General features: G+C 47.3%; 4 protein-coding genes and 1 non-coding gene across 5 annotated transcripts; 4 read left to right on the top strand and 1 right to left on the bottom strand.

Moving 5' to 3' along the window:
• The first annotated feature begins 50 nt into the window (after nt 1-50).
• On the top strand, nt 51-1,079 carry LOC135082945 (peroxisome biogenesis factor 10). Its single transcript, XM_063977711.1, has one exon. The coding sequence runs from the start codon at nt 149-151 to the stop codon at nt 965-967; it is 819 nt and encodes a 272-aa protein (XP_063833781.1). The 5' UTR covers nt 51-148; the 3' UTR covers nt 968-1,079.
• A 179-nt stretch (nt 1,080-1,258) lies between these two features.
• LOC135082946 (peptidyl-prolyl cis-trans isomerase Fkbp12-like) lies at nt 1,259-2,517 on the bottom strand. Its single transcript, XM_063977713.1, has 3 exons — nt 2,395-2,517; nt 2,153-2,313; nt 1,259-1,855 (listed from the first exon to the last, which is right to left on the bottom strand). The coding sequence occupies exons 1-3, from the start codon at nt 2,429-2,431 to the stop codon at nt 1,727-1,729; spliced, it is 327 nt and encodes a 108-aa protein (XP_063833783.1). The 5' UTR covers nt 2,432-2,517; the 3' UTR covers nt 1,259-1,726.
• A 224-nt stretch (nt 2,518-2,741) lies between these two features.
• LOC135083033 (uncharacterized) lies at nt 2,742-12,326 on the top strand. Its single transcript, XM_063977797.1, has 15 exons — nt 2,742-3,074; nt 3,162-3,343; nt 3,488-3,566; nt 3,681-3,911; nt 4,260-4,399; nt 4,908-5,034; nt 5,462-5,570; nt 6,130-6,246; nt 7,085-7,188; nt 7,794-7,910; nt 8,823-8,948; nt 9,730-9,837; nt 10,452-10,619; nt 10,993-11,067; nt 12,225-12,326. Exons 1-15 carry the CDS (start codon nt 2,931-2,933, stop codon nt 12,324-12,326), a joined length of 1,929 nt encoding a protein of 642 aa, XP_063833867.1. The 5' UTR covers nt 2,742-2,930.
• A 5,051-nt stretch (nt 12,327-17,377) lies between these two features.
• LOC135082849 (cingulin-like) lies at nt 17,378-23,566 on the top strand. The gene is made up of 8 exons (XM_063977610.1): nt 17,378-17,451; nt 18,045-18,140; nt 18,913-19,019; nt 19,628-19,775; nt 20,400-20,501; nt 21,437-21,568; nt 22,536-22,700; nt 23,286-23,566. Exons 2-7 carry the CDS (start codon nt 18,072-18,074, stop codon nt 22,677-22,679), a joined length of 702 nt encoding a protein of 233 aa, XP_063833680.1. The 5' UTR covers nt 17,378-17,451; nt 18,045-18,071; the 3' UTR covers nt 22,680-22,700; nt 23,286-23,566.
• Trnag-gcc (transfer RNA glycine (anticodon GCC)) lies at nt 19,162-19,232 on the top strand. The gene has a single exon. It is a non-coding gene; the product is annotated as a tRNA-Gly (tRNA).
• Nucleotides 23,567-24,503: the final 937 nt, after the last annotated feature.

The raw sequence follows: 24,503 nt of genomic DNA, 5'->3' as shown, positions 1-24,503 counted from the left end.
GAGCATATGCGTAGATTTATTAAAAAGTTATACTGTCAGTGTCAAAATAATGTCAAAAGCAGCTGGTTGCGTTGTTGTGATAATTTTTTTAGCAAAATTAATTTTAATACATTAAATAGTCGTATTATATTATTATCCTACTTCTAAAATGGCATTACCAGCAGCACAACCTGCCGAAGTACTCCGAGCATTCCAAAAGGACGACTTGTACGAGAAACAATTAGCCGAGCAACTTTCTAGGATTTTGCCTTCGCGGCATGCTTCTAAGGCTATTCCAGTGTCCTCTATCTTGTATAAGTCATTCACGACTCTCAAGGACCTCCAGACGTTAGGAGAAGAGTACTCTGGCATAGTTCAAGTCGACGACAGCTATCACAAGTTACCTTCATTCTGCAGTCGGCTAACAAGCATTCTTTTATCGACTCTCGGTGAATCTTTGACAAGGAAACTTCTGAGACAAGCAGAGAAGGGTGTGGAACGAAATGCAGCTCTAAAACCTGCAGCACAGAACACTTTTATCATTATTTTGAGAGCTGTAAACTCTATGGTGCCACAGATTGAGAGCATTCACCGTGCGCTCAGTTACATAAATGGTGGTCCTTTGCAAATTGGAAAGACGGTGACGGGCATAGATTATGTACATGTGAGACCTGCAGCAGCTGCTTATTATGCCCATTTACGGTTATTAGGGATAGTGACACTACTGCACGCTTTTATATCATGTGGGCAAAGCTTATATCTAGCCAAAAAGCATATGGACCAATTAAATGACCTGCCGAATGAAGTGGACAGCAGTAAATCGTGTGTAGCGTGCCTAGAGGAGATCCTCCAGCCTTGTGTGCTGCCCTGTGGGCATATTTTTTGCATGAACTGCTCATACGGAGCTTTAGAAACATGTGCTCTTTGTAGGTCACCATTTATGAAGAATACTGTTGTTCCTCTTATGAATTACAGTCCTGGCAGTTGATGTCATAGAAAAAAAACTATATTTATTTATGTTATGGGTTGGTTACCAAAGAAGACATTATGGTGATGGTGCTATAGCTATTATGAAATAAATAAAACAATTTATACACAAAGCTTTTTTATTAAGATTAATATTTTGAGGTCAGAAAATTAAGTTTTAACATAACTTTATGTTAGCTAGCCCAGCTGTAGCAGATAAATATTTTCCACAACCTTAAATAATTATGATAACATTTCAACAACACATTGAATTAAAAATTAGATGTCAAATGCAATAGAATTCAGACAGTATCCCAAAAGTAACAAATCTAGTTATATTATTTGTGTAATCACAACTATAAAATTTGTAGCATTAGCATAAATGCATGTATAATAATAGTAATATAATATTTCTTCATCATCAGATAAATAACCAATATAAGAATTTTCTGAGAACACTTATTCTAGAAAAGGCAAGATTATTCTCCAAATGCATTTAACTTCGTACACCTATGTTTCATGTAAAAATACATAATAATGCATTAAAGCACTCCAACTAAAATATTTTATCAGGAGGAGACAGCCTATAAGACACTTCAGTGTATTTTGTCAACAATTACCTTAAAATTTATAAATAAGCATTACCAATTAATCCAATTGTCTAAATTACAATAATACTAAATACTGATGTGAACAATACAATGTAAGTGCTCATACTCTATGAGAAAAATATGTAAACATAACAACGATATAAACATACAAATTATGGCAAGAGATTAAGTTATTCCACACGTAGAAGTTCAACGTCAAAGATTAGAGTAGAATTGGGAGGGATGACTCCGGGGTGGCCTCTCGAGCCGTAAGCGAAGTCAGGGGAGCATGTCAGTCTAGCCCTTTCTCCTACAGACATCTGAAATAAGATACCAGTAAATCTAGTGTTAAAAAAATTAGGTAAAATGTTTTTTTAAATAATAAAAATAAAGGTCTTATTATGGCTACAATTGAGCTGGATGTAAAGCTTGTAACAACTATAGTAACCAACACAGTAGCTACACATTCCACTACTCTTCTTGGACAGCGGATAAAAGTGACTGTGTTTGATTATATTTGGTCGGAGGGCCACAGCCGCATCATAATGCAAAGCTGTAGATCCGCGTGACAAGATGTGGAGTTGTATACTTTTATCATTACACTACATGTTATTTACCTTAGCGAGTCCTTGGTCCCAACCCTTGATAACATCACCCTTCCCCAGAGTGAATTTGAAGGGCTGTCCACGATCCCTTGAGGAGTCAAACTTCTTCCCATTCTGCAACGTGCCTGTGTAATGAACTACTACTGTCTGACCAGGTTTAGGGTACGTAGAACCTGGAAAGCGAACGAAACCCTTGTGAAAAAATATTTTTAGGTTATGACAGCATTGAAGAGGATATCAAAAAAACAACGCACCATTGCCAGGAGAAAGGGTTTCTATATCAACTCCCATTGTTTAAAGTATAAATGCAATTATAATTTAAAAGATAACAGGACTTTTTAGTTCCGTTTGGCGGAGCTGAGAAATCGTGTGAAAAATGGAATGGAAAATGAAAATGTCAAACAATTTTTTTAAATGACATCTGTCAACTAATCAAATTCATAGACAATTGTTTTTGTTTCACATTTTTTTAGTCGTACATATAACCGTGATCTTATGCCTGCCACAGAGTTGTCTAGAAATTAGTTCTTTATCTGTAAACTTTGATGGACCAATAGGAATTGAGTATTTTATAAACAATAAAAATGGCCGCGCGTCAAATTCTTTGACAGAGAAAACAGTTGAAATTGAAACTTTGAAACGGGATTATTTTAATTTTTTGAGAATTTTTGTAAATATTTACGGCTTATTCAAATAACCTTTCACATCATTAATTTAGAATACAGCTTTACAGTGGTATTATTTCAAGTTGCTAGAAGAAATTGAAGAAAATACGATACAACGCGTGACAATGGAAGTGGATAGTGTAGAAACCTGGAATAATCCTCCAGACGGAGGAAAATTCGCTAATTTGAAAGCGTTTGTGACTGCTGCTCGTGAGTTTGAGGCAACTCATAGTGAATCTGCTGTTAATATGATGAACCGGTACTTGGGTGTAAGTTTGCCGACTGTAACTTCCTTGAATGGAAAACCCTTGATTTTGAGCTCAGAAGGTGAAGTTAATGTGTTTTATTTGTTGTAGCTCATCGCCTCATCATGTGACCTGACAATATTCTCTCCTGGGCGGTCAGAAGTGTGTGCTTTCTTTAGTTCCTTGTGGCGAGTAATGTGCGATAGCAGATGCCCACATTGGGCTGGTGTGGCTGTGTTGTCTCGTGCTGCAATAGAGCCGAGCGCTAGACATGCGTTGACGCACACTTACAAGTAAGTTTTATAATTTAATTAATAACTTTCTTACTTCAACTTCTTGAAATAGTTTGTGAAGCTTTTCTAGCACTCTGCTAGTAAGCAAAAAAAATTCTGAATGAATCTCTAGAGATTCTATCTAATGCTTATTATTTTTTACAGATTTATGCCAATTCTATCCAGACTGTTATCAGATACAATATCAAATGACAAGAAAATCAAACTTCTGTCAGTAATGCAGGTAAATAGCTTTTTCGAATTAATTAATAAATTTTTTGAGCTACTTTTTATAACACTTAGCAGGGTTACACACATGACTATGTTATTCTTAATTTTTTTGTCCTTTTTATTTCAGGAAATATCATATGGCATTAAAATAAGCTGGCAGGAGTCATACTTGTCAAGTTTGATGAAACAGCTGACGGACTGGATCACCCAGCCCATGACGGAGCCTCAGGAACGCACAATTGGGCACAAATCGCTCACTGTACTCGTAAATGTGTGCTACGGAAACTTGCCAGCTATATACGCGCTTATGAGGACTGTGGACACTAAGGATTTTGTTGTGCATCTTATTAGCTTGAAGGTATAAGCTGACTCTAGTCTATTTTTCTCTTATTTTTATGCTAGTCCATAGTGTAGGCAAATTGGTAAACCAAATTCAGAACAGGCCATAAGTTTTGCTAAATAAGAAGTCTGATAGATATGATTTTTACCACCAAATTTAACAAAAGAATGAACCTACACTACATTTTATAAGCTTGTAATAATGTTATTAAAAAGTCAAAAGGGAGAATGCTCCCTTCCCACTTTTTTTTCTTTTAAACAACTGTTCTTTTCTAGGTTTTCTGTATATATTTTTAAACTGTCAGTCTTGTAAGTATTTGCATGGTGTCCCAATGTTATATCTACTATATTGTACTAATATCTTCAGGACGGTGGTTACGGCGGCGTAGAAGTATGCAGACTCCTGCTGTGCTTATCTGGAGCAACTCGGGGCGCGGCCGCGACTCGCCAGCCCGACGTGCATAGCTATCTGAACTGCACCATGCGGACCTTCAATAAGGCTATTGTGTAAGTTCATTCTTAGCTGAAGATGTCCACTGCTGGACTAAGATCTTGAAGGGCTTGGTTTGATTACGACAGCCAGAAGTTCTAAATCTGGATCTGATTTCCACATCAATACTGCATCCAGGAGCTTCCCGCGACCTTCGCCAGGTCACCGGTCTATCAAGTGAATGCCTACAATTCGTCATCTGGTTTGTGGTCGCCACTCATCATATTATTATGCTGCAACAGTATTGTTCTTGATGTGTCATTGTCTTGTCTATACTATACTTATTAGTATAGACAATGACGCTTTTAGTATTTAGAATTGTAGACTAAAAAGCATTTTCTCAGTCATGCTCATTATTTTCAGTGTTTATTTTCACATCTGTCTCCTTATCAACATTGACTGTAAAACCTAGCTTTAGAAACTATAGGCCATGATGTGTAACCCACTTAATTTTAAGCTGCATGTATCAAATAAGGATGTCTACACCAAGTAACTACCTATATTACACTCGTTTCTATGTTCCAGCGAGCAAGACGCAACGCAGCTGCTGCACGCGTACACTTTCATTAACGATCTGTGCAGCGATAGCAACTTGCGCGGCTTCGTGCTTACCTACTCGCACTTTTCGCAAGCCTTGAACGATGGCGTGAAGGTATTAAGATGAATGAAATAATCGAGAAATTACTGAATCATACCAAGAAAAACTTTTATTTCATTATTGTACTGTTTCGACAGTTCTCAAGTAAGTTTGAATGCTAGCGCATTAAGCCGGATTTATGTATATTTAATTTTGTCGTGACACATGAAAACGGAATCGGCTTCAAACATTAAAGTGGAGTGTCGTTTAAGGTGTGAAAACACAACACAACAGGTCAGAAAAAAATAAATCCGACTTCATGGGCAAAGAAGTTATCAACTTCATTAAAGTTTTGTGTGCTAAGGCGCATATATTTGCGCCAATGCATAGCAATGCATGCATACTTAGCTCTTCAAAATGACCTCCATAATGCACCATTGATATTGCAGGTAATATATGAAACTACTATGGTTATTATTGACTTTGTATTCTGTTACTTCAGGATGTGGACAGCTTATGCAAGATAAACCCAGACGATGCGCCGGAGCCGGAACAGTTGATCAACTGCGTCAGAAACGCGCTGAAGTTCCTCACAGTTATTGTTAGTTTAGGTAAAATTAATGTTTTTACTCACCTTTTACTAGACTGTACTAGATTCAATAGACAAGATGATGAAATCTCATCTACGATTTTAACGTCCGTATTCACAAACGATGTTTGCTCAAGTGAAGCAGCAAATCGAACGCACAGCGTTGAATAGAGCTCTGCGGTTGGTTCATGTGTCACCCTGTGCGTCCACGCGCACTGTGAGACCTCATAGTAATGTTTGTGAATACGGGCGTTAGTGACATAAGTATGGCTTTATCGCGTAAAATCTATAAATTTTAATATGCCTCGATAAAAGTTAATGATATGATCATGATGCGTTTCCTAGCCCTTGGGCAACCATTTCTATCTTATGTAAAGCATGTATTTATTTAAAAAAAACTGTTTCAAAAGACGTTCATGTTTTCAAATACAACTAAAAAAACTAGCACCAGAATCGACCCCTTTTGGATTGAACTGGACTTCTTACACATTATACTTTTATATGAGCAATTTCTAATGGTTCTTACAGGCTTATTCGTCGCGAAAACGGAGAAAAATATACAACTTTATTCTATTTTCTAGATTTATATTCGCTGCGGTGTCACCACAGCCAGCTGGTTTGCCTGTGTATGAAGGCGAGCCGCATTTGTTTGCCCGAGGCGTTGGAGCTCTTTGCCGCAATTATTTTACAGTACAGAGGTAGGTAATCAATATTTTCTAATTCATAATTACTAATAAAAGTTATCTTGGCGCACAGCTCAAGAAAGGTGGACCTACAAGGTGGACCGACGACATCGTAAAGGTAGCAGGGAAGCGCTGGATGCAGGCCGCTACCAATCGATCAACGTGGAAAGCATTAGGGGAGGCCTATGTTCAGCAGTGGACGTCCTATGGCTGACATGATGATGATGATGACAGCTCAAGAAGAAGCGAATAACTGTTTTCAATTATATTTCTCGCAAAAACGTACGGTACATGTAGATACCATGCAAATAAAAAAATACATACCAAAAAGTTAGCGATAGTTTATCGCGGCAAGCAAGAGCTATCAAATACGTATGTACCATATTTGCTGATGCTAATTCAGCGAGTGTGAGTTTATATCAAACGTATTCGATATCGAATTGACTGCGTAAAAAAAATACATTAAATGTATGACGGATTGTACAGCGTCCTTATAGCGAATACTTTCAAGATCTAAAATATTTTCATTGATTTTTTCGACACACTCGCTAGCGACGACGCATTAAGCCCTCTGCCAACATTTATGTCATAATGTATGCGGGCTAAGCTATAGTCTGGTCCGTGAGCACGTAGAATTTTGTCCAATGACCCCAAGCTACCCATCCTTATCGCTCGCGCGTAATTATGTTGCTATCGCGCTCGCACACTCACTGCGGGCGCCCGTCGCACAGTCGCGACAGCAATATAATTACGCGCGAGCGATAAGGATGGGTAGCTAGGGGTCATTGGACAAAATTCTACGTGCTCACGGACCGGGCTTTAGTAATGTTTAAGGAAATGAAATATCTTTCAGACGAAGGCCGGGTCCCGCACGAGCTGATACTGGTCATAAGCGACGGGCTCCCGGGCTTGCTGGTGTCGCCGGCCTTGGAGCCTGGCAAAGCGGGCGTGCAATGGGTACGTTGAATCTTCCATTTTAATTGAATAAATAAATATCCTTAGACATTTTACACTGCGCTTCTAGTCCCAAACTAAGCAAAGCTTGTACTATGGGTACTAGACAACGGATATAAACATACTTAAATACTTTTTTTTTGTAAATACATACTTATTATACATAGAAAACACCCAGTCCAATACAAACAAATATGTTCATGCACACAAATGTTTGTACTGTGCGGGAATCGAACCCGCTACCTCCGGAATAGTAGTCCGTTTCGAACCACTACACCAAACGGCCGACAATTGAAAAAGAAAAACATAAATACAGTCGAACATAATATAACCTCCTCCTTTTTTGAAATCGGTTAAAAAGTAGAAGCGTAACATGTTAAGGTACACAATTATTTGTATGATGAACGAAATAATACTACGGCCTAACAAAGTGCTTAGTTCCACCTGATGCAAAATACCAACTCACTAAAAATTATTCGCAATGTTCACCTAAATCTTGACTTTTTTAAAACTGAGACCCATTGTTCTGTTTAAAATATAATGAAAAGCAAAATGAAACATTTAAATTTTCTTAGCGTTTTGTTTACACAATAACAAAAACATTTCAGTTGCAAGTAGTGGGAGCATTGTGCGAATCAACGGAAACGCAAGAGCGCGTCCTCCAAGAAGTCACGCCGGACACCTTTGAAGACATGTTGTACAGTGTGTTGCAGTATACATCACAAGTAAGCATATTACCATAAGGGCTGATCTTTCAATCGTCGGATAACTTTTATCTGAAGAATAAAATTGTCATTTTGACATATTTCCCATACTTAAACTGTCAATGTGCCAAACTTATTCTTCAGTTAAAAGTTATCCGATGATTGAAAAATCAGCCCTTAATCTGTAATACTGTTTGTGTGACTGTAAAAGTACAGTCTTCTTTGCAATATATCTGTCAACTTAAAATTGTGAACTCTGTCAGTTTATAATATAACGCGTTAGATTGTAAACTAACAGTGGGTTAGGTTAGGTTAGATTGTAATTTAACTACGTCAGATTATAATCTGACGGAATTCACAATTTTACGGTGACATATCGACTCGTCGTCATTGACTGACTCACTCATCACGAAATCTCAGGAACCAAAAGTGCTAGGAGTCTCAAATTTTGCATGGGGTCCTTTTAGAACGTAGGTGCTCACTAAGACGGGATTTTGCAAAATTCAACCCCTAAGGGGGTAAAACGGGGTTCACGCGTACTAAGTCGCGGGCGGCCGCTAGTCATATGTATTATACAGGATGTAGCTTTTATACCAAGGTTTTATTCTACTACTCAAATACAAACTTTTTCTTAGAAATCGGTTATTACTAATAAACGTCTAATAATAATAATAAGTTCTTTTCAGACTACAAGGTGAATAAACCTTGCAATGTCAACCAATTTGCGTATAATATTAATTCAGTAGGATATTTAAATCCATAATGGTTGTCACTCGAGAAGGTATATAGAAATGTTTAATGTTGGATAGTCATAATTGGCCTACAAAATCTACTAAAAAACGTTGTTATTACAGATTGATATTGTGCTATCCTTAAATAAATAAATGAATAATCGCACAAACTAGTTTTGACCTTCCGAACTATTTCTTTCAGAACGGCCAAGTGGGACAGGAGTCTGCCCAGCAATCGGTGGTGGTCGGTTGCAGAACAGCTTTAGCGCTCGCGCCTTTATCCAGGGACTGGGAGGCTGCGCTCAACAGGCTGCTGGCCCATCATCAGGTAATACACTAATTAATATTAACTCATAGCTGACCCGGCGAACTCTGTTCCGCCTTAAAGGCAATAAATAAGCAAATCTTTCCTTATGTGCTCACCGTTTAGACCTACCCTGGACTACGACAAACATTTTAACACCAAAATCAGCTCAATCGGCCCAGCCGTTCTCGAGTTTTAATCAGACTAACGAACATCAATTCATTTTTATTTATATAGATTTTACATACAATAGTTCTAGCACTTAACTCATTCAGTGCCTGAGGTAGCGGCACAGGAGGGGTGATTTAGACAATATTATGACGTGACAGAGCATGCAAATCTGAAGTCTCACTGACATTTGACATAACAAACAACATTTCCGTGCCCATTTAATCTCAGTTGTCATCATCACCATAGTTAGGGCTAAGATGCGTGCCATGATATGTTATCGAGACATTTTATTGATTTTAGACTATAAGCCCATGCTTTTTGTGTCTTAAAGGGATAAGATTTTATCATAGCGTGTATCCTAACCCGCTGGTCATTTAAATTCCACTGCGAGAACACGACATACCGTTATACGATACCGTTGGAAAATTGAGGATTCGGTCTTTCCACACTGGTCAAACGCCTTTAAAAGGTTTGAAGTTCGCATATTTGTCCCTGAGACGTCTCTTACGACATCGACGGAAAGAGTGGGGGTGGTCCTATTTTACTCAGCCTGAATCACATGACTAAAGCAAAACTAATAAATGAATTTTATTTCAAAAGTTGGTGACAATAACTCATATTCTAATCACATCAGGTCCGCAAACTGCTATGCGCTGGGCTTACGAGCGGCAACGGCGCCAGGCGGAGACAGATCCTGCAACTAGTCAAGCATCACTACTTCCCTTCGGATCAAATGAACCAGGTGTGTTGTTGAGGCTCTAAATGACAATGCCAGATTTTGTATGGAAAGTGGCGTCTTTTTTTTTTCGCGCGGCCATCGACCAAACTTTGTTTTTTGATTACAAAATAGTGTAATAAACCAAACTTACTATGGCATGTATACCTCTAAACTCAGTCTGAACTGAGTTACGAGCATTAGAAGTTTGATTATTTTCATACTAGATTTGCTTTTTGTGCGCAAGTTTTGTAAGAAATTGCAACAAAATATTGCGCTATTTTTTTATTCCGCTGATTCTGCTCCATACTGATGTCTGGAGCCTTTAATGGATGATATTGTTTGTTTACACATACAATCTCACTATTTTATATCGCGCGATAGGTTTCTAGAAGTATAGATTGCCATATAAAAATATCGCATTCTTATGGTGATATCTTTTTTTTTGATTTTTTTTTTAATCCACAACGAGGAAGCTCTTGGCCTGTATCTCACCTGATATTATGTCACTTTCGGTCCAAATTAATATATTATTTCTGTGACAACCCAGTCCTTATGACGACTTTGCTACTTGGCGACTATTTTGAGTGAAGTCTCGATGACGGCTGCGTTGTAAATGTTGTAATCCCGTTTCTATCCAGGTGTTCGGCGAGAGCCTCCACTGCATGGGTGACGTCACTCCCTCCGAGGCGTCCCCGCGCCCTGACGGCGACGGCGAGGGAGCGTGGGCCCAGCGCGTGCCGCCCGCGCAGGAGCACGCCATCTCGCAGCTGCTGCACCAGCTCACTGCTGCTCTACACGCGGGCCAGGTGTGTATACAGCAGCCTGCACGGTGACGTCACCCAGCGCGTGCCGCCCGCGCAGGAGCACGCCATCTCGCAGCTGCTGCACCAGCTCACTGCTGCTCTACACGCGGGCCAGGTGTGTATACAGCAGCCTGCACGGTGACGTCACCCAGCGCGTGCCGCCCGCGCAGGAGCACGCCATCTCGCAGCTGCTGCACCAGCTCACTGCTGCTCTACACGCGGGCCAGGTGTGTATACAGCAGCCTGCACGGTGACGTCACCCAGCGCGTGCCGCCCGCGCAGGAGCACGCCATCTCGCAGCTGCTGCACCAGCTCACTGCTGCTCTACACGCGGGCCAGGTGTGTATACAGCAGCCTGCACGGTGACGTCACCCAGCGCGTGCCGCCCGCGCAGGAGCACGCCATCTCACAGCTGCTGCACCAGCTCACTGCTGCTCTACACGCGGGCCAGGTGTGTATACAGCAGCCTGCACGGTGACGTCACCCAGCGCGTGCCGCCCGCGCAGGAGCACGCCATCTCGCAGCTGCTGCACCAGCTCACTGCTGCTCTACACGCGGGCCAGGTGTGTATACAGCAGCCTGCACGGTGACGTCACCCAGCGCGTGCCGCCCGCGCAGGAACACGCCATCTCGCAGCTGCTGCACCAGCTCACTGCTGCTCTACACGCGGGCCAGGTGTGTATACAGCAGCCTGCACGGTGACGTCACCCAGCGCGTGCCGCCCGCGCAGGAACACGCCATCTCGCAGCTGCTGCACCAGCTCACTGCTGCTCTACACGCGGGCCAGGTGTGTATACAGCAGCCTGCACGGTGACGTCACCCAGCGCGTGCCGCCCGCGCAGGAACACGCCATCTCGCAGCTGCTGCACCAGCTCACTGCTGCTCTACACGCGGGCCAGGTGTGTATACAGCAGCCTGCACGGTGACGTCACCCAGCGCGTGCCGCCCGCGCAGGAACACGCCATCTCGCAGCTGCTGCACCAGCTCACTGCTGCTCTACACGCGGGCCAGGTGTGTATACAGCAGCCTGCACGGTGACGTCACCCAGCGCGTGCCGCCCGCGCAGGAACACGCCATCTCGCAGCTGCTGCACCAGCTCACTGCTGCTCTACACGCGGGCCAGGTGTGTATACAGCAGCCTGCACGGTGACGTCACCCAGCGCGTGCCGCCCGCGCAGGAACACGCCATCTCGCAGCTGCTGCACCAGCTCACTGCTGCTCTACACGCGGGCCAGGTGTGTATACAGCAGCCTGCACGGTGACGTCACCCAGCGCGTGCCGCCCGCGCAGGAACACGCCATCTCGCAGCTGCTGCACCAGCTCACTGCTGCTCTACACGCGGGCCAGGTGTGTATACAGCAGCCTGCACGGTGACGTCACCCAGCGCGTGCCGCCCGCGCAGGAACACGCCATCTCGCAGCTGCTGCACCAGCTCACTGCTGCTCTACACGCGGGCCAGGTGTGTATACAGCAGCCTGCACGGTGACGTCACCCAGCGCGTGCCGCCCGCGCAGGAACACGCCATCTCGCAGCTGCTGCACCAGCTCACTGCTGCTCTACACGCGGGCCAGGTGTGTATACAGCAGCCTGCACGGTGACGTCACCCAGCGCGTGCCGCCCGCGCAGGAGCATGCCATCTCGCAGCTGCTGCACCAGCTCACTGCTGCTCTACACGCGGGCCAGGTGTGTATACAGCAGCCTGCACGGTGACGTCACCCAGCGCGTGCCGCCCGCGCAGGAACATGCCATCTCGCAGCTGCTGCACCAGCTCACTGCTGCTCTACACGCGGGCCAGGTGTGTATACAGCAGCCTGCACGGTGACGTCACCCAGCGCGTGCCGCCCGCGCAGGAACATGCCATCTCGCAGCTGCTGCACCAGCTCACTGCTGCTCTACACGCGGGCCAGGTGTGTATACAGCAGCCTGCACGGTGACGTCACCCAGCGCGTGCCGCCCGCGCAGGAGCATGCCATCTCGCAGCTGCTGCACCAGCTCACTGCTGCTCTACACGCGGGCCAGGTGTGTATACAGCAGCCTGCACGGTGACGTCACCCAGCGCGTGCCGCCCGCGCAGGAGCATGCCATCTCGCAGCTGCTGCACCAGCTCACTGCTGCTCTACACGCGGGCCAGGTGTGTATACAGCAGCCTGCACGGTGACGTCACCCAGCGCGTGCCGCCCGCGCAGGAGCATGCCATCTCGCAGCTGCTGCACCAGCTCACTGCTGCTCTACACGCGGGCCAGGTGTGTATACAGCAGCCTGCACGGTGACGTCACCCAGCGCGTGCCGCCCGCGCAGGAACACGCCATCTCGCAGCTGCTGCACCAGCTCACTGCTGCTCTACACGCGGGCCAGGTGTGTATACAGCAGCCTGCACGGTGACGTCACCCAGCGCGTGCCGCCCGCGCAGGAACACGCCATCTCGCAGCTGCTGCACCAGCTCACTGCTGCTCTACACGCGGGCCAGGTGTGTATACAGCAGCCTGCACGGTGACGTCACCCAGCGCGTGCCGCCCGCGCAGGAACACGCCATCTCGCAGCTGCTGCACCAGCTCACTGCTGCTCTACACGCGGGCCAGGTGTGTATACAGCAGCCTGCACGGTGACGTCACCCAGCGCGTGCCGCCCGCGCAGGAGCACGCCATCTCGCAGCTGCTGCACCAGCTCACTGCTGCTCTACACGCGGGCCAGGTGTGTATACAGCAGCCTGCACGGTGACGTCACCCAGCGCGTGCCGCCCGCGCAGGAGCACGCCATCTCGCAGCTGCTGCACCAGCTCACTGCTGCTCTACACGCGGGCCAGGTGTGTATACAGCAGCCTGCACGGTGACGTCACCCAGCGCGTGCCGCCCGCGCAGGAGCACGCCATCTCGCAGCTGCTGCACCAGCTCACTGCTGCTCTACACGCGGGCCAGGTGTGTATACAGCAGCCTGCACGGTGACGTCACCCAGCGCGTGCCGCCCGCGCAGGAGCACGCCATCTCGCAGCTGCTGCACCAGCTCACTGCTGCTCTACACGCGGGCCAGGTGTGTATACAGCAGCCTGCACGGTGACGTCACCCAGCGCGTGCCGCCCGCGCAGGAGCACGCCATCTCGCAGCTGCTGCACCAGCTCACTGCTGCTCTACACGCGGGCCAGGTGTGTATACAGCAGCCTGCACGGTGACGTCACCCAGCGCGTGCCGCCCGCGCAGGAGCACGCCATCTCGCAGCTGCTGCACCAGCTCACTGCTGCTCTACACGCGGGCCAGGTGTGTATACAGCAGCCTGCACGGTGACGTCACCCAGCGCGTGCCGCCCGCGCAGGAACACGCCATCTCGCAGCTGCTGCACCAGCTCACTGCTGCTCTACACGCGGGCCAGGTGTGTATACAGCAGCCTGCACGGTGACGTCACCCAGCGCGTGCCGCCCGCGCAGGAACATGCCATCTCGCAGCTGCTGCACCAGCTCACTGCTGCTCTACACGCGGGCCAGGTGTGTATACAGCAGCCTGCACGGTGACGTCACCCAGCGCGTGCCGCCCGCGCAGGAACACGCCATCTCGCAGCTGCTGCACCAGCTCACTGCTGCTCTACACGCGGGCCAGGTGTGTATACAGCAGCCTGCACGGTGACGTCACCCAGCGCGTGCCGCCCGCGCAGGAACACGCCATCTCGCAGCTGCTGCACCAGCTCACTGCTGCTCTACACGCGGGCCAGGTGTGTATACAGCAGCCTGCACGGTGACGTCACCCAGCGCGTGCCGCCCGCGCAGGAACATGCCATCTCGCAGCTGCTGCACCAGCTCACTGCTGCTCTACACGCGGGCCAGGTGTGTATACAGCAGCCTGCACGGTGACGTCACCCAGCGCGTGCCGCCCGCGCAGGAACACGCCATCTCGCAGCTGCTGCACCAGCTCACTGCTGCTCTACACGCGGGCCAGGTGTGTATACAGCAGCCTGCACGGTGACGTCACCCAGCGCGTGCCGCCCGCGCAGGAACACGCCATCTCGCAGCTGCTGCACCAGCTCACTGCTGCTCTACACGCGGGCCAGGTGTGTATACAGCAGCCTGCACGGTGACGTCACCCAGCGCGTGCCGCCCGCGCAGGAACATGCCATCTCGCAGCTGCTGCACCAGCTCACTGCTGCTCTACACGCGGGCCAGGTGTGTATACAGCAGCCTGCACGGTGACGTCACCCAGCGCGTGCCGCCCGCGCAGGAACACGCCATCTCGCAGCTGCTGCACCAGCTCACTGCTGCTCTACACGCGGGCCAGGTGTGTATACAGCAGCCTGCACGGTGACGTCACCCAGCGCGTGCCGCCCGCGCAGGAACACGCCATCTCGCAGCTGCTGCACCAGCTCACTGCTGCTCTACACGCGGGCCAGGTGTGTATACAGCAGCCTGCACGGTGACGTCACCCAGCGCGTGCCGCCCGCGCAGGAGCACGCCATCTCGCAGCTGCTGCACCAGCTCACTGCTGCTCTACACGCGGGCCAGGTGTGTATACAGCAGCCTGCACGGTGACGTCACCCAGCGCGTGCCGCCCGCGCAGGAGCACGCCATCTCGCAGCTGCTGCACCAGCTCACTGCTGCTCTACACGCGGGCCAGGTGTGTATACAGCAGCCTGCACGGTGACGTCACCCAGCGCGTGCCGCCCGCGCAGGAACACGCCATCTCGCAGCTGCTGCACCAGCTCACTGCTGCTCTACACGCGGGCCAGGTGTGTATACAGCAGCCTGCACGGTGACGTCACCCAGCGCGTGCCGCCCGCGCAGGAACATGCCATCTCGCAGCTGCTGCACCAGCTCACTGCTGCTCTACACGCGGGCCAGGTGTGTATACAGCAGCCTGCACGGTGACGTCACCCAGCGCGTGCCGCCCGCGCAGGAACACGCCATCTCGCAGCTGCTGCACCAGCTCACTGCTGCTCTACACGCGGGCCAGGTGTGTATACAGCAGCCTGCACGGTGACGTCACCCAGCGCGTGCCGCCCGCGCAGGAACACGCCATCTCGCAGCTGCTGCACCAGCTCACTGCTGCTCTACACGCGGGCCAGGTGTGTATACAGCAGCCTGCACGGTGACGTCACCCAGCGCGTGCCGCCCGCGCAGGAGCACGCCATCTCGCAGCTGCTGCACCAGCTCACTGCTGCTCTACACGCGGGCCAGGTGTGTATACAGCAGCCTGCACGGTGACGTCACCCAGCGCGTGCCGCCCGCGCAGGAGCACGCCATCTCGCAGCTGCTGCACCAGCTCACTGCTGCTCTACACGCGGGCCAGGTGTGTATACAGCAGCCTGCACGGTGACGTCACCCAGCGCGTGCCGCCCGCGCAGGAGCACGCCATCTCGCAGCTGCTGCACCAGCTCACTGCTGCTCTACACGCGGGCCAGGTGTGTATACAGCAGCCTGCACGGTGACGTCACCCAGCGCGTGCCGCCCGCGCAGGAGCATGCCATCTCGCAGCTGCTGCACCAGCTCACTGCTGCTCTACACGCGGGCCAGGTGTGTATACAGCAGCCTGCACGGTGACGTCACCCAGCGCGTGCCGCCCGCGCAGGAACATGCCATCTCGCAGCTGCTGCACCAGCTCACTGCTGCTCTACACGCGGGCCAGGTGTGTATACAGCAGCCTGCACGGTGACGTCACCCAGCGCGTGCCGCCCGCGCAGGAGCATGCCATCTCGCAGCTGCTGCACCAGCTCACTGCTGCTCTACACGCGGGCCAGGTGTGTATACAGCAGCCTGCACGGTGACGTCACCCAGCGCGTGCCGCCCGCGCAGGAACACGCCATCTCGCAGCTGCTGCACCAGCTCACTGCTGCTCTACACGCGGGCCAGGTGTGTATACAGCAGCCTGCACGGTGACGTCACCCAGCGCGTGCCGCCCGCGCAGGAACACGCCATCTCGCAGCTGCTGCACCAGCTCACTGCTGCTCTACACGCGGGCCAGGTGTGTATACAGCAGCCTGCACGGTGACGTCACCCAGCGCGTGCCGCCCGCGCAGGAGCACGCCATCTCGCAGCTGCTGCACCAGCTCACTGCTGCTCTACACGCGGGCCAGGTGTGTATACAGCAGCCTGCACGGTGACGTCACCCAGCGCGTGCCGCCCGCGCAGGAACACGCCATCTCGCAGCTGCTGCACCAGCTCACTGCTGCTCTACACGCGGGCCAGGTGTGTATACAGCAGCCTGCACGGTGACGTCACCCAGCGCGTGCCGCCCGCGCAGGAACACGCCATCTCGCAGCTGCTGCACCAGCTCACTGCTGCTCTACACGCGGGCCAGGTGTGTATACAGCAGCCTGCACGGTGACGTCACCCAGCGCGTGCCGCCCGCGCAGGAACACGCCATCTCGCAGCTGCTGCACCAGCTCACTGCTGCTCTACACGCGGGCCAGGTGTGTATACAGCAGCCTGCACGGTGACGTCACCCAGCGCGTGCCGCCCGCGCAGGAACACGCCATCTCGCAGCTGCTGCACCAGCTCACTGCTGCTCTACACGCGGGCCAGGTGTGTATACAGCAGCCTGCACGGTGACGTCACCCAGCGCGTGCCGCCCGCGCAGGAACACGCCATCTCGCAGCTGCTGCACCAGCTCACTGCTGCTCTACACGCGGGCCAGGTGTGTATACAGCAGCCTGCACGGTGACGTCACCCAGCGCGTGCCGCCCGCGCAGGAGCACGCCATCTCGCAGCTGCTGCACCAGCTCACTGCTGCTCTACACGCGGGCCAGGTGTGTATACAGCAGCCTGCACGGTGACGTCACCCAGCGCGTGCCGCCCGCGCAGGAGCACGCCATCTCGCAGCTGCTGCACCAGCTCACTGCTGCTCTACACGCGGGCCAGGTGTGTATACAGCAGCCTGCACGGTGACGTCACCCAGCGCGTGCCGCCCGCGCAGGAACACGCCATCTCGCAGCTGCTGCACCAGCTCACTGCTGCTCTACACGCGGGCCAGGTGTGTATACAGCAGCCTGCACGGTGACGTCACCCAGCGCGTGCCGCCCGCGCAGGAACACGCCATCTCGCAGCTGCTGCACCAGCTCACTGCTGCTCTACACGCGGGCCAGGTGTGTATACAGCAGCCTGCACGGTGACGTCACCCCTCCGAGACGTCCCCGACGGCGAGGGTCATTGCTGCTCTACACAAAGGCCAAATGTGTAAAGCCCGGTCTGTGAGCACGTAGAATTTTGTCCAATGACCCCAAGCTACCCATCCTTATCGCTCGCGCGTAATTATATTGCTGTCGCGACTGTGCGACGGGCGCCCGCAGTGAGTGTGCGAGCGCGACAGCAACATAATCGGCCAAGCGAGATGCCAGCGTGAGCGACAGTGACAGTCTGTTCTTTTAGAACCCATTTTTCTTGATACCATAATGTAACCATCTCAGCTGTTTAATGGCGTATTCATTATAATAAAACTGTAATATTTGTTACAGATAAAAGACATCGCAACCTCGAGTGTAATGGAGCTGTATGGGTACAAAATGACCTGCTTGGAACAACGACTGCACTCGCACTCTGTAGCGTTGCAGGTAAGTTTCATAAACCATAGCTAATAATAATAATAAATAACTTTATTTCAGTACCATAGTTTCCTATAACTAGAAACAAAGGTTGACTCATTCTTTTAAGTGCATTTGCACCTGTGTCAGAAGGAGCCACTCTTCCATAACTACAAAATGATTGCTACTAACAATTGATACATGCTAAAGTTTAATACATACATGAAAAGAGAAACAGTAGTGAATCCGCAGTATTTATCCACACCAATACTATAAAGAGAAAATATTTGATTGCATAAGAATTAAGAATATACCTAGTTTAAGTTGTAAATATCCAAATCCTAGATAGGTAAAACAATGAGAATTTATCCAGATTTGAGTAGTAGTTCGGTCTCTGTATAATCTAACTAAGGTTTTTAGCCAGGATGTTACCAAAGTCTTAATTTCCCTGCATGACATAGGGTAGATGTCTAAAATTTCGTTTAAACGATTGTACAAGAATGAATAAGCTGTATTCATAAATACGATACATACATCATAAATAATAATAATTATAAAACCTTGACTCCACAGGTGTAGCCGTGTTAATAATAAGCACTTTGCTTTGGTAAACTTAAAATATAACTGGATTACTGAAATTTCATTTAAAATATACTTCTTCTATTATCAGCTGACAATCGTGACCGCCTTAAAATCGTGGAAATTATCAGCATTAATGAAAATATTATAAATCGACTGCCAGACTTCCTGACTTCCCATATTTTATTTTAAAATTATTATTGTTTATTTATTTATTTTATAGGGAGCAAGTGAACACATGGCGTCTCTACAACACTCGCTAGCCATGCTACAAGCAACCAACTCCTCACAACAAGACGTTCTATACACAACACAGATGCAAAACGAAAAGTAAGTGGCCATCTTTAATTTCAAATGAACTGCGAATATACGACTTTCAACCTTATTACATGTGACCAAGAACTGGTTTCGTCACGTTATAAATGCTCGCTGCTGTTATCTTTGGTACAGTAAATTCGTCCTTGTGAGTGTAGCATCGGTGGTTCAGTGGTAGAATGCTCGCCTGCCACGCGGGCGGCCCGGGTTCGATTCCCGGCCGATGCATGCTCTTTTTGTTTTTTTTTTTCCTTTTATAGGTTTTGTTTTAAATTCTGCTAAATTATTTAGAAGTTTCTTTTATGTTTTAAGCTCATATATATGATTAAAAGTATTTATTTCTGTTTTCCATCACATGTTTTTTTGTGTATTCTTCGATAAAAATAATTTACACGATGTTTGTGTAATCAAAAAATATTATTTATAATTTTATACTCATTTTAAATAAAATTAAATAAATTAATGTTGCATACCTACTCATTTCTCATTTGCATAGCATTGACGTCTTATCAAACTAGATGGCGTTGCAGGCTTACGAAGTAGATGGCGTTGGTAGTCTTCATATCCAAGTTTGCGGCCAAGCAGAAAATTCCACTTAAAAATTCTTTTTTCTCCATCCATAGACACAAAAAGACCATAGAGGACCTCCACAAACAGCTGGAAGATGCTGAAACCACATTGCGAGGGTTCCGCGCGAAGCTTGCAGCAGAGAGACTGGACAAGGACAATCAGAAGGAACATCTTCATAAGGAATTCCGGTCCCAGATCGCTGTGAGTAAAGCATCTAAGTCAAACGCCCGTATTCACAAACGATGCTTGCTTAAGTGAAGCAGCAAATCGAACGCACAGCGTTGAATAGAGCACCAATTGGTTCGTGTGTCACCCTGTGCGTCCACGCGCCCTGTAAAACCTCATAGTAATGTTTGTGAATACGGACGAAAATTATTTATGTTCTGCAAAAGCGCTTTTATAGGTCCTAGTATTTAACCCTACCACTGCTTCGGGACAGTAATTAGGTCAGTGATGAGAAGAAGCTTGGAACTAATATAAAAAGTCGAATTTTTACTGTCTTTTTAAGTTTAATTTAAATAAGTTAATGGAGTCTTGGTAGGAAAATGTCAACTATTTAGTGACAAAAAACCATTGAGGATCTTTTTTTATTATTTACTCATGTATTATGGAGGCAATAACTTGTGCGAAATTTTTAGTTTTAACCGAATTAAAATGCAGTCAGTTAAAATGCATGAGGTTCTAAATTCGTCTTTGTCTTTTTAATTCACTTTTTTTTATTGGTTAGCGACTTTATATCAGGGGTATTTTCTCTTTATTTATGTTATGTATGTGTATAAATGTTATTTCTTTTTTTATCAATAACGTATACTATTTATTTTCTAGACCATAGAAAATGAGATGAAGGCACGCGAGCGGGAAGCCGAAGAGAGGCTAAAACAGGCGGAAACTGAAAACAAAGCGCTGCAGAAGAAGCTAGAACAGCAGGTACGTTTATTGTATTCATTTACTTTCCAAAAACAGGTTCAAATCCCGCGGGATATCTTTTTTTTATCCACAACGAGAAATCTCTTGGCCTGTATCTCACCTGATGGTAAGTGACGATCAAGCCGAAGGTGGAAGCGAGCTTCACCCGGAATCCTCAACCACGGAGGAACTGGCTATCTTAACTCTAACTGCCGGAACATTTGCTGTTCCGGCATCTGCATCTGTTTGCTGATAAGTAATTGAATTGAATAGTTTTGACTCTTAAACGGAGTGAAACAAAAGCAATAAAACTCTTTTTTGTGTGGTTTGGGCTAGAGACTTCTTTAAAAAAACACTTCGCTTAAAAGAAGTCTTAAATCAACTGTAAATTATGATTTCTTGCATTGAAATCGATAAAAAGTTGATCGATAGTGACAGTCGATGAAGCACATCTCGTTCGTGCCCTGGGTGTTAAAAAAACTGCTGCGGAAGATTTAATGAATGCTACTGGCAACGCCACTCTTGTTGCGAAGTTTTGGGCTGACACTGTTTAAGTGAATAGGCGACAAGAAGAAGAAGTGACATCGAAGGTCACACAAAAGGCCGAATTCTGATTAAATAGCTCATCGTTCGTTTCAGCCAAATGACGTCCACTGCTGGACAAAGGCCTCCTCCAAGGTTTTCCACAATGCACGGTCCTGCGCTGCCCGCATCCAGGCTCTTCCCGCGACCTTTACCAGATCGTCGGTCCACCTAGTAGGAGGCCTGCCCACGCTACGTCTTCCAGCCCGTGGTCGCCACTCGAGAACTTTTCTGCCCCAACGGCCATCGTCTCTGCGAGCTACCACGCCCACTGCCACTTGATATTATCTGATTTGAGTATTAATCTTGTCAACTACCCTATTTTTACTAAATGACTAATACACAAAACTTCATCATTATTATTCCTACCATAGACAACCAAAAACAGCGAGCTGGCTGGCGTGCTGATAAAGTTCGAGGAGCGCGTCAAACAGCGCGACAAGAAGTTAGAGGACGCTGCCGCCTCGGAGGCGGCTTTGAAGAGGGAGATAGACCACAAGGAGTCGGTGAGTTCAGTCACAGTTCGTAAAGCCCGGTCTGTGAGCACGTAGAATTTTGTCCAATGACCCCAAGCTGCCCATCCTTATCGCTCGCGCGTAATTATTTAGTTATTTTATCCACAACGGAAGGCTCTTGGCCTGCATCTCACCTAATGAAAAGTAATGATCAGGCCGAAGGTGGAAGTGAGCTTCACTCGGAATTCTAAACCAGAGTAAGGCTGGTTTTAGAATCACGCTGACGCACGCTGACCGTCAGCGCTGATAGCCAAAATGTATGGAGCGTCGGCGCCAACCGATCAGCGTCACTCAGAAACGTTCCCTTCAATTACATACATTTTGATTTGTCAGCTCCGACGATCAGCGAGCGGTCAGCGCGATTCTAATACCAGCCTAAGGCCTCAGCCTCGAACTTAGCGGGCAGCGGGGCGGCGGCGGCGGCGGCGCGGGAGCGGCAGGATCTTATGCGTAAAATCAAATAGACCGGTTCTCGAAAACAGCGGCGCGGCAGCGGGGCGGCAGCGGGCAACGAGCGGGCAGCGGCGAGGGAGCGGGCAACGAGCGGGCAGCGCACTCCTTCTTTTGCCCACAATAAATGAGCGTTAGGAATAAATTTGAATCGAAATAAAATTGTCGCCGTTGTTCAGACATTTCGTTTGCGAATAAAAACAAATATCTCGACAATACAACCCCGAACACAACACTTCGCCGCTAAAGCGCCGCGCGAGCTGCCCGCTTGTTTCGAGAACGGGTCTGCGTTGCCCGCCCCGCTCCAGCGCCGCCGCCGCTCCCGCCCCGCTGCCCGCTAAGTTCGAGGCTGAGGCCTTACTGACTGTTTTACTACCAACTGCCGGAACACAAATGTTAACATTGTTCTTATAGTGTTAGACTTAGATAAGAATGTTTCGTCGTCCAATGTGAAAATTACTAAACTTCTCATTTGGTAAATACATAAAAATAACAATTTCTCCCTCAGATGATAAAACAGCTGGAAAAGACAGTGGCAGAGCGCGAGAACCGACTATACCAATTGACGTCACAGCTGGAGGAAATGAAGCGAGTGCAGGAAATGGTCGCCAAGCTTATGAGCAAGAGCAGTTCCTCTACGCCCGTCAGCTAGCGACACCTAGCGGTTGTCAAGGTATTTATCTAGGTTATAAGCCTTCTTAGAAGAACCAAGTAACCTTATCAAGAACATACCTATACTATACAAGTTGGTAAACTTTAACCTTTTCAACGCCAATGATGGATACATCCGTACAGCAGGTTGACCGCCAACGACGGATTAATCCGCCTTAAAAATGATGTCAGTAAAAATTATGAGTACTTATTATGTAAACTGAATAATAAATGAATACAGTGATTATATTGATAATATCATAATTTATCAAGCGTGGCGTCAGTGATGGCTTTTGTATTTGACGTGGCGCTGAAAAGGTTAAAAGGATGAGATCTAAAACTTAGTAATAAGTGACTTGTGTCTATGAATGAATAAAATATTTTGTATTTTTTGTAAAAACAACCTAAGATGTAGCAATGATCGCGGGAAGCACCTGAATGCGGGCAGCGCAGGACTAGTCGTTGTAGAAATGGAAGAATACTTATACTTGGTTTTGTAATGTGATTCGTGCCTTCGAACTCATTTCACGACCCCGAATACGAAACAAACAAGTTTACACATAGCTTTATAATAACATAGGTTCTGAAGTTATTTTTCTTATTTCAGGTTACTCCAATGAACTACCTTATTCGACGCTCCGAGATCTCACCGACTTTCCACATTTTTATACACTTTTTACTCGATTTTGTCCGCGTCGTACCGTACTATCATGAAAAGGGTCCAGTCCCAAAAATTGGAATGCATGTAGACTTTATATGTATAACTTTTAATATTGCGTACATGAATGTATCACTAAAATTATGTTGTAATGGAATATAGATACGAATTGATAATTGATATTGTATAGGATATTTTTATAGCTCGACGAAATAAAATATTTTAATGTATTTTCAAGCCGTTTTATTTCATCTGTAAACTACAAATTGATTCATCTGTATGTAAAAAATACGTTAAAATCTAAAACCAATTTTCTAGGTGTCAAAATATTTGACCACTCCGTAAATAAATTTTCTGTATGAAACACAATTATGTTTTTAAACAAATCCCGTTGTAATATGACGTCACTGACGAGAGGAACGGAGAATAAGAAAAAATATTTGTTCCGTGTGCGGTACATAGCGAAATAAACATTTGATTTTAATACAAAATCCTAAAATCTTCCCAAACTTCCCAGTAATATAATATTAACAGATTATTTGAACTGTGGTTACGTTAATAATTCCACGGCTTCCACGTACACAGACTTGCGGTACTGCGGCGTATATCGCAAACTTGGCACCGCAAACACACTTCTTGCCGCTTACCGCTTGTTAATTAGAAACGTGCCTTTGTTTGATTAAATAGAACGTTACAACTTCTTGCTAGGGTCAGTTGAATTTTAGGGAGCTTGCAGACGAGCGACATTATGTTGGCGACTGCTTGCGATTAAAGTCGGCGAACGCCGACAGTTGTTTAGTGTTGCAAGAACTATAAAAGGAGTTCGGTGTATGAGTGAAACAATCAAATCAACCATGCACTATTATTTCTTATTTTATATCAATATACAAAAAAAAACTAACCTGGGTTTGCTCGAGCAGTAATTTCACCACTAAACACTCACAACACTTCACTAGCTCTCCTTAAGACGTCCGTTCACAGCGGTGCCGGTGGTTGGATAGCGATTAGCGACTGACTTGGACTGACTGTCCGGTGCTCGAATTGCAATAAAGTGAACGACCGAGTAATAGAACTTGAATGAGTCAGTGAATCGACGGAGTTGCCGCATCTGACGTCAGCCGGTATCCAATAGGTAGTAAAAATTTTAATTAATTATTATTGTTTGAA

This window comes from Ostrinia nubilalis, chromosome 22 (genome assembly GCF_963855985.1).
Source record: "Ostrinia nubilalis chromosome 22, ilOstNubi1.1, whole genome shotgun sequence".
Classification (NCBI taxonomy): Eukaryota; Metazoa; Arthropoda; class Insecta; order Lepidoptera; family Crambidae; genus Ostrinia; species Ostrinia nubilalis.
The sequence above is the reverse complement of the archived record's forward strand: the minus strand, read 5'-3'. Positions and strand labels throughout refer to the sequence as shown.

Coding starts and splice junctions, on each gene's coding strand:
- LOC135082849 (XM_063977610.1), top strand. CDS start 18,072: ATGGAGCTGTATGGGTACAAAATGACCTGCTTGGAACAACGACTGCAC. Junction 19,020..19,627: donor ACACAGATGCAAAACGAAAA/GTAAGTGGCCAT, acceptor CTCCATCCATAG/ACACAAAAAGACCATAGAGG. Junction 20,502..21,436: donor AGAAGAAGCTAGAACAGCAG/GTACGTTTATTG, acceptor TTCCTACCATAG/ACAACCAAAAACAGCGAGCT.
- LOC135082945 (XM_063977711.1), top strand. CDS start 149: ATGGCATTACCAGCAGCACAACCTGCCGAAGTACTCCGAGCATTCCAA.
- LOC135083033 (XM_063977797.1), top strand. CDS start 2,931: ATGGAAGTGGATAGTGTAGAAACCTGGAATAATCCTCCAGACGGAGGA. Junction 3,567..3,680: donor AACTTCTGTCAGTAATGCAG/GTAAATAGCTTT, acceptor TTTTTATTTCAG/GAAATATCATATGGCATTAA. Junction 10,620..10,992: donor CTGCTCTACACGCGGGCCAG/GTGTGTATACAG, acceptor GACGTCACCCAG/CGCGTGCCGCCCGCGCAGGA.
- LOC135082946 (XM_063977713.1), bottom strand. CDS start 2,431: ATGGGAGTTGATATAGAAACCCTTTCTCCTGGCAATG. Junction 2,314..2,394: donor AACCCTTTCTCCTGGCAATG/GTGCGTTGTTTT, acceptor TTCGCTTTCCAG/GTTCTACGTACCCTAAACCT. Junction 1,856..2,152: donor GGGACCAAGGACTCGCTAAG/GTAAATAACATG, acceptor ATCTTATTTCAG/ATGTCTGTAGGAGAAAGGGC.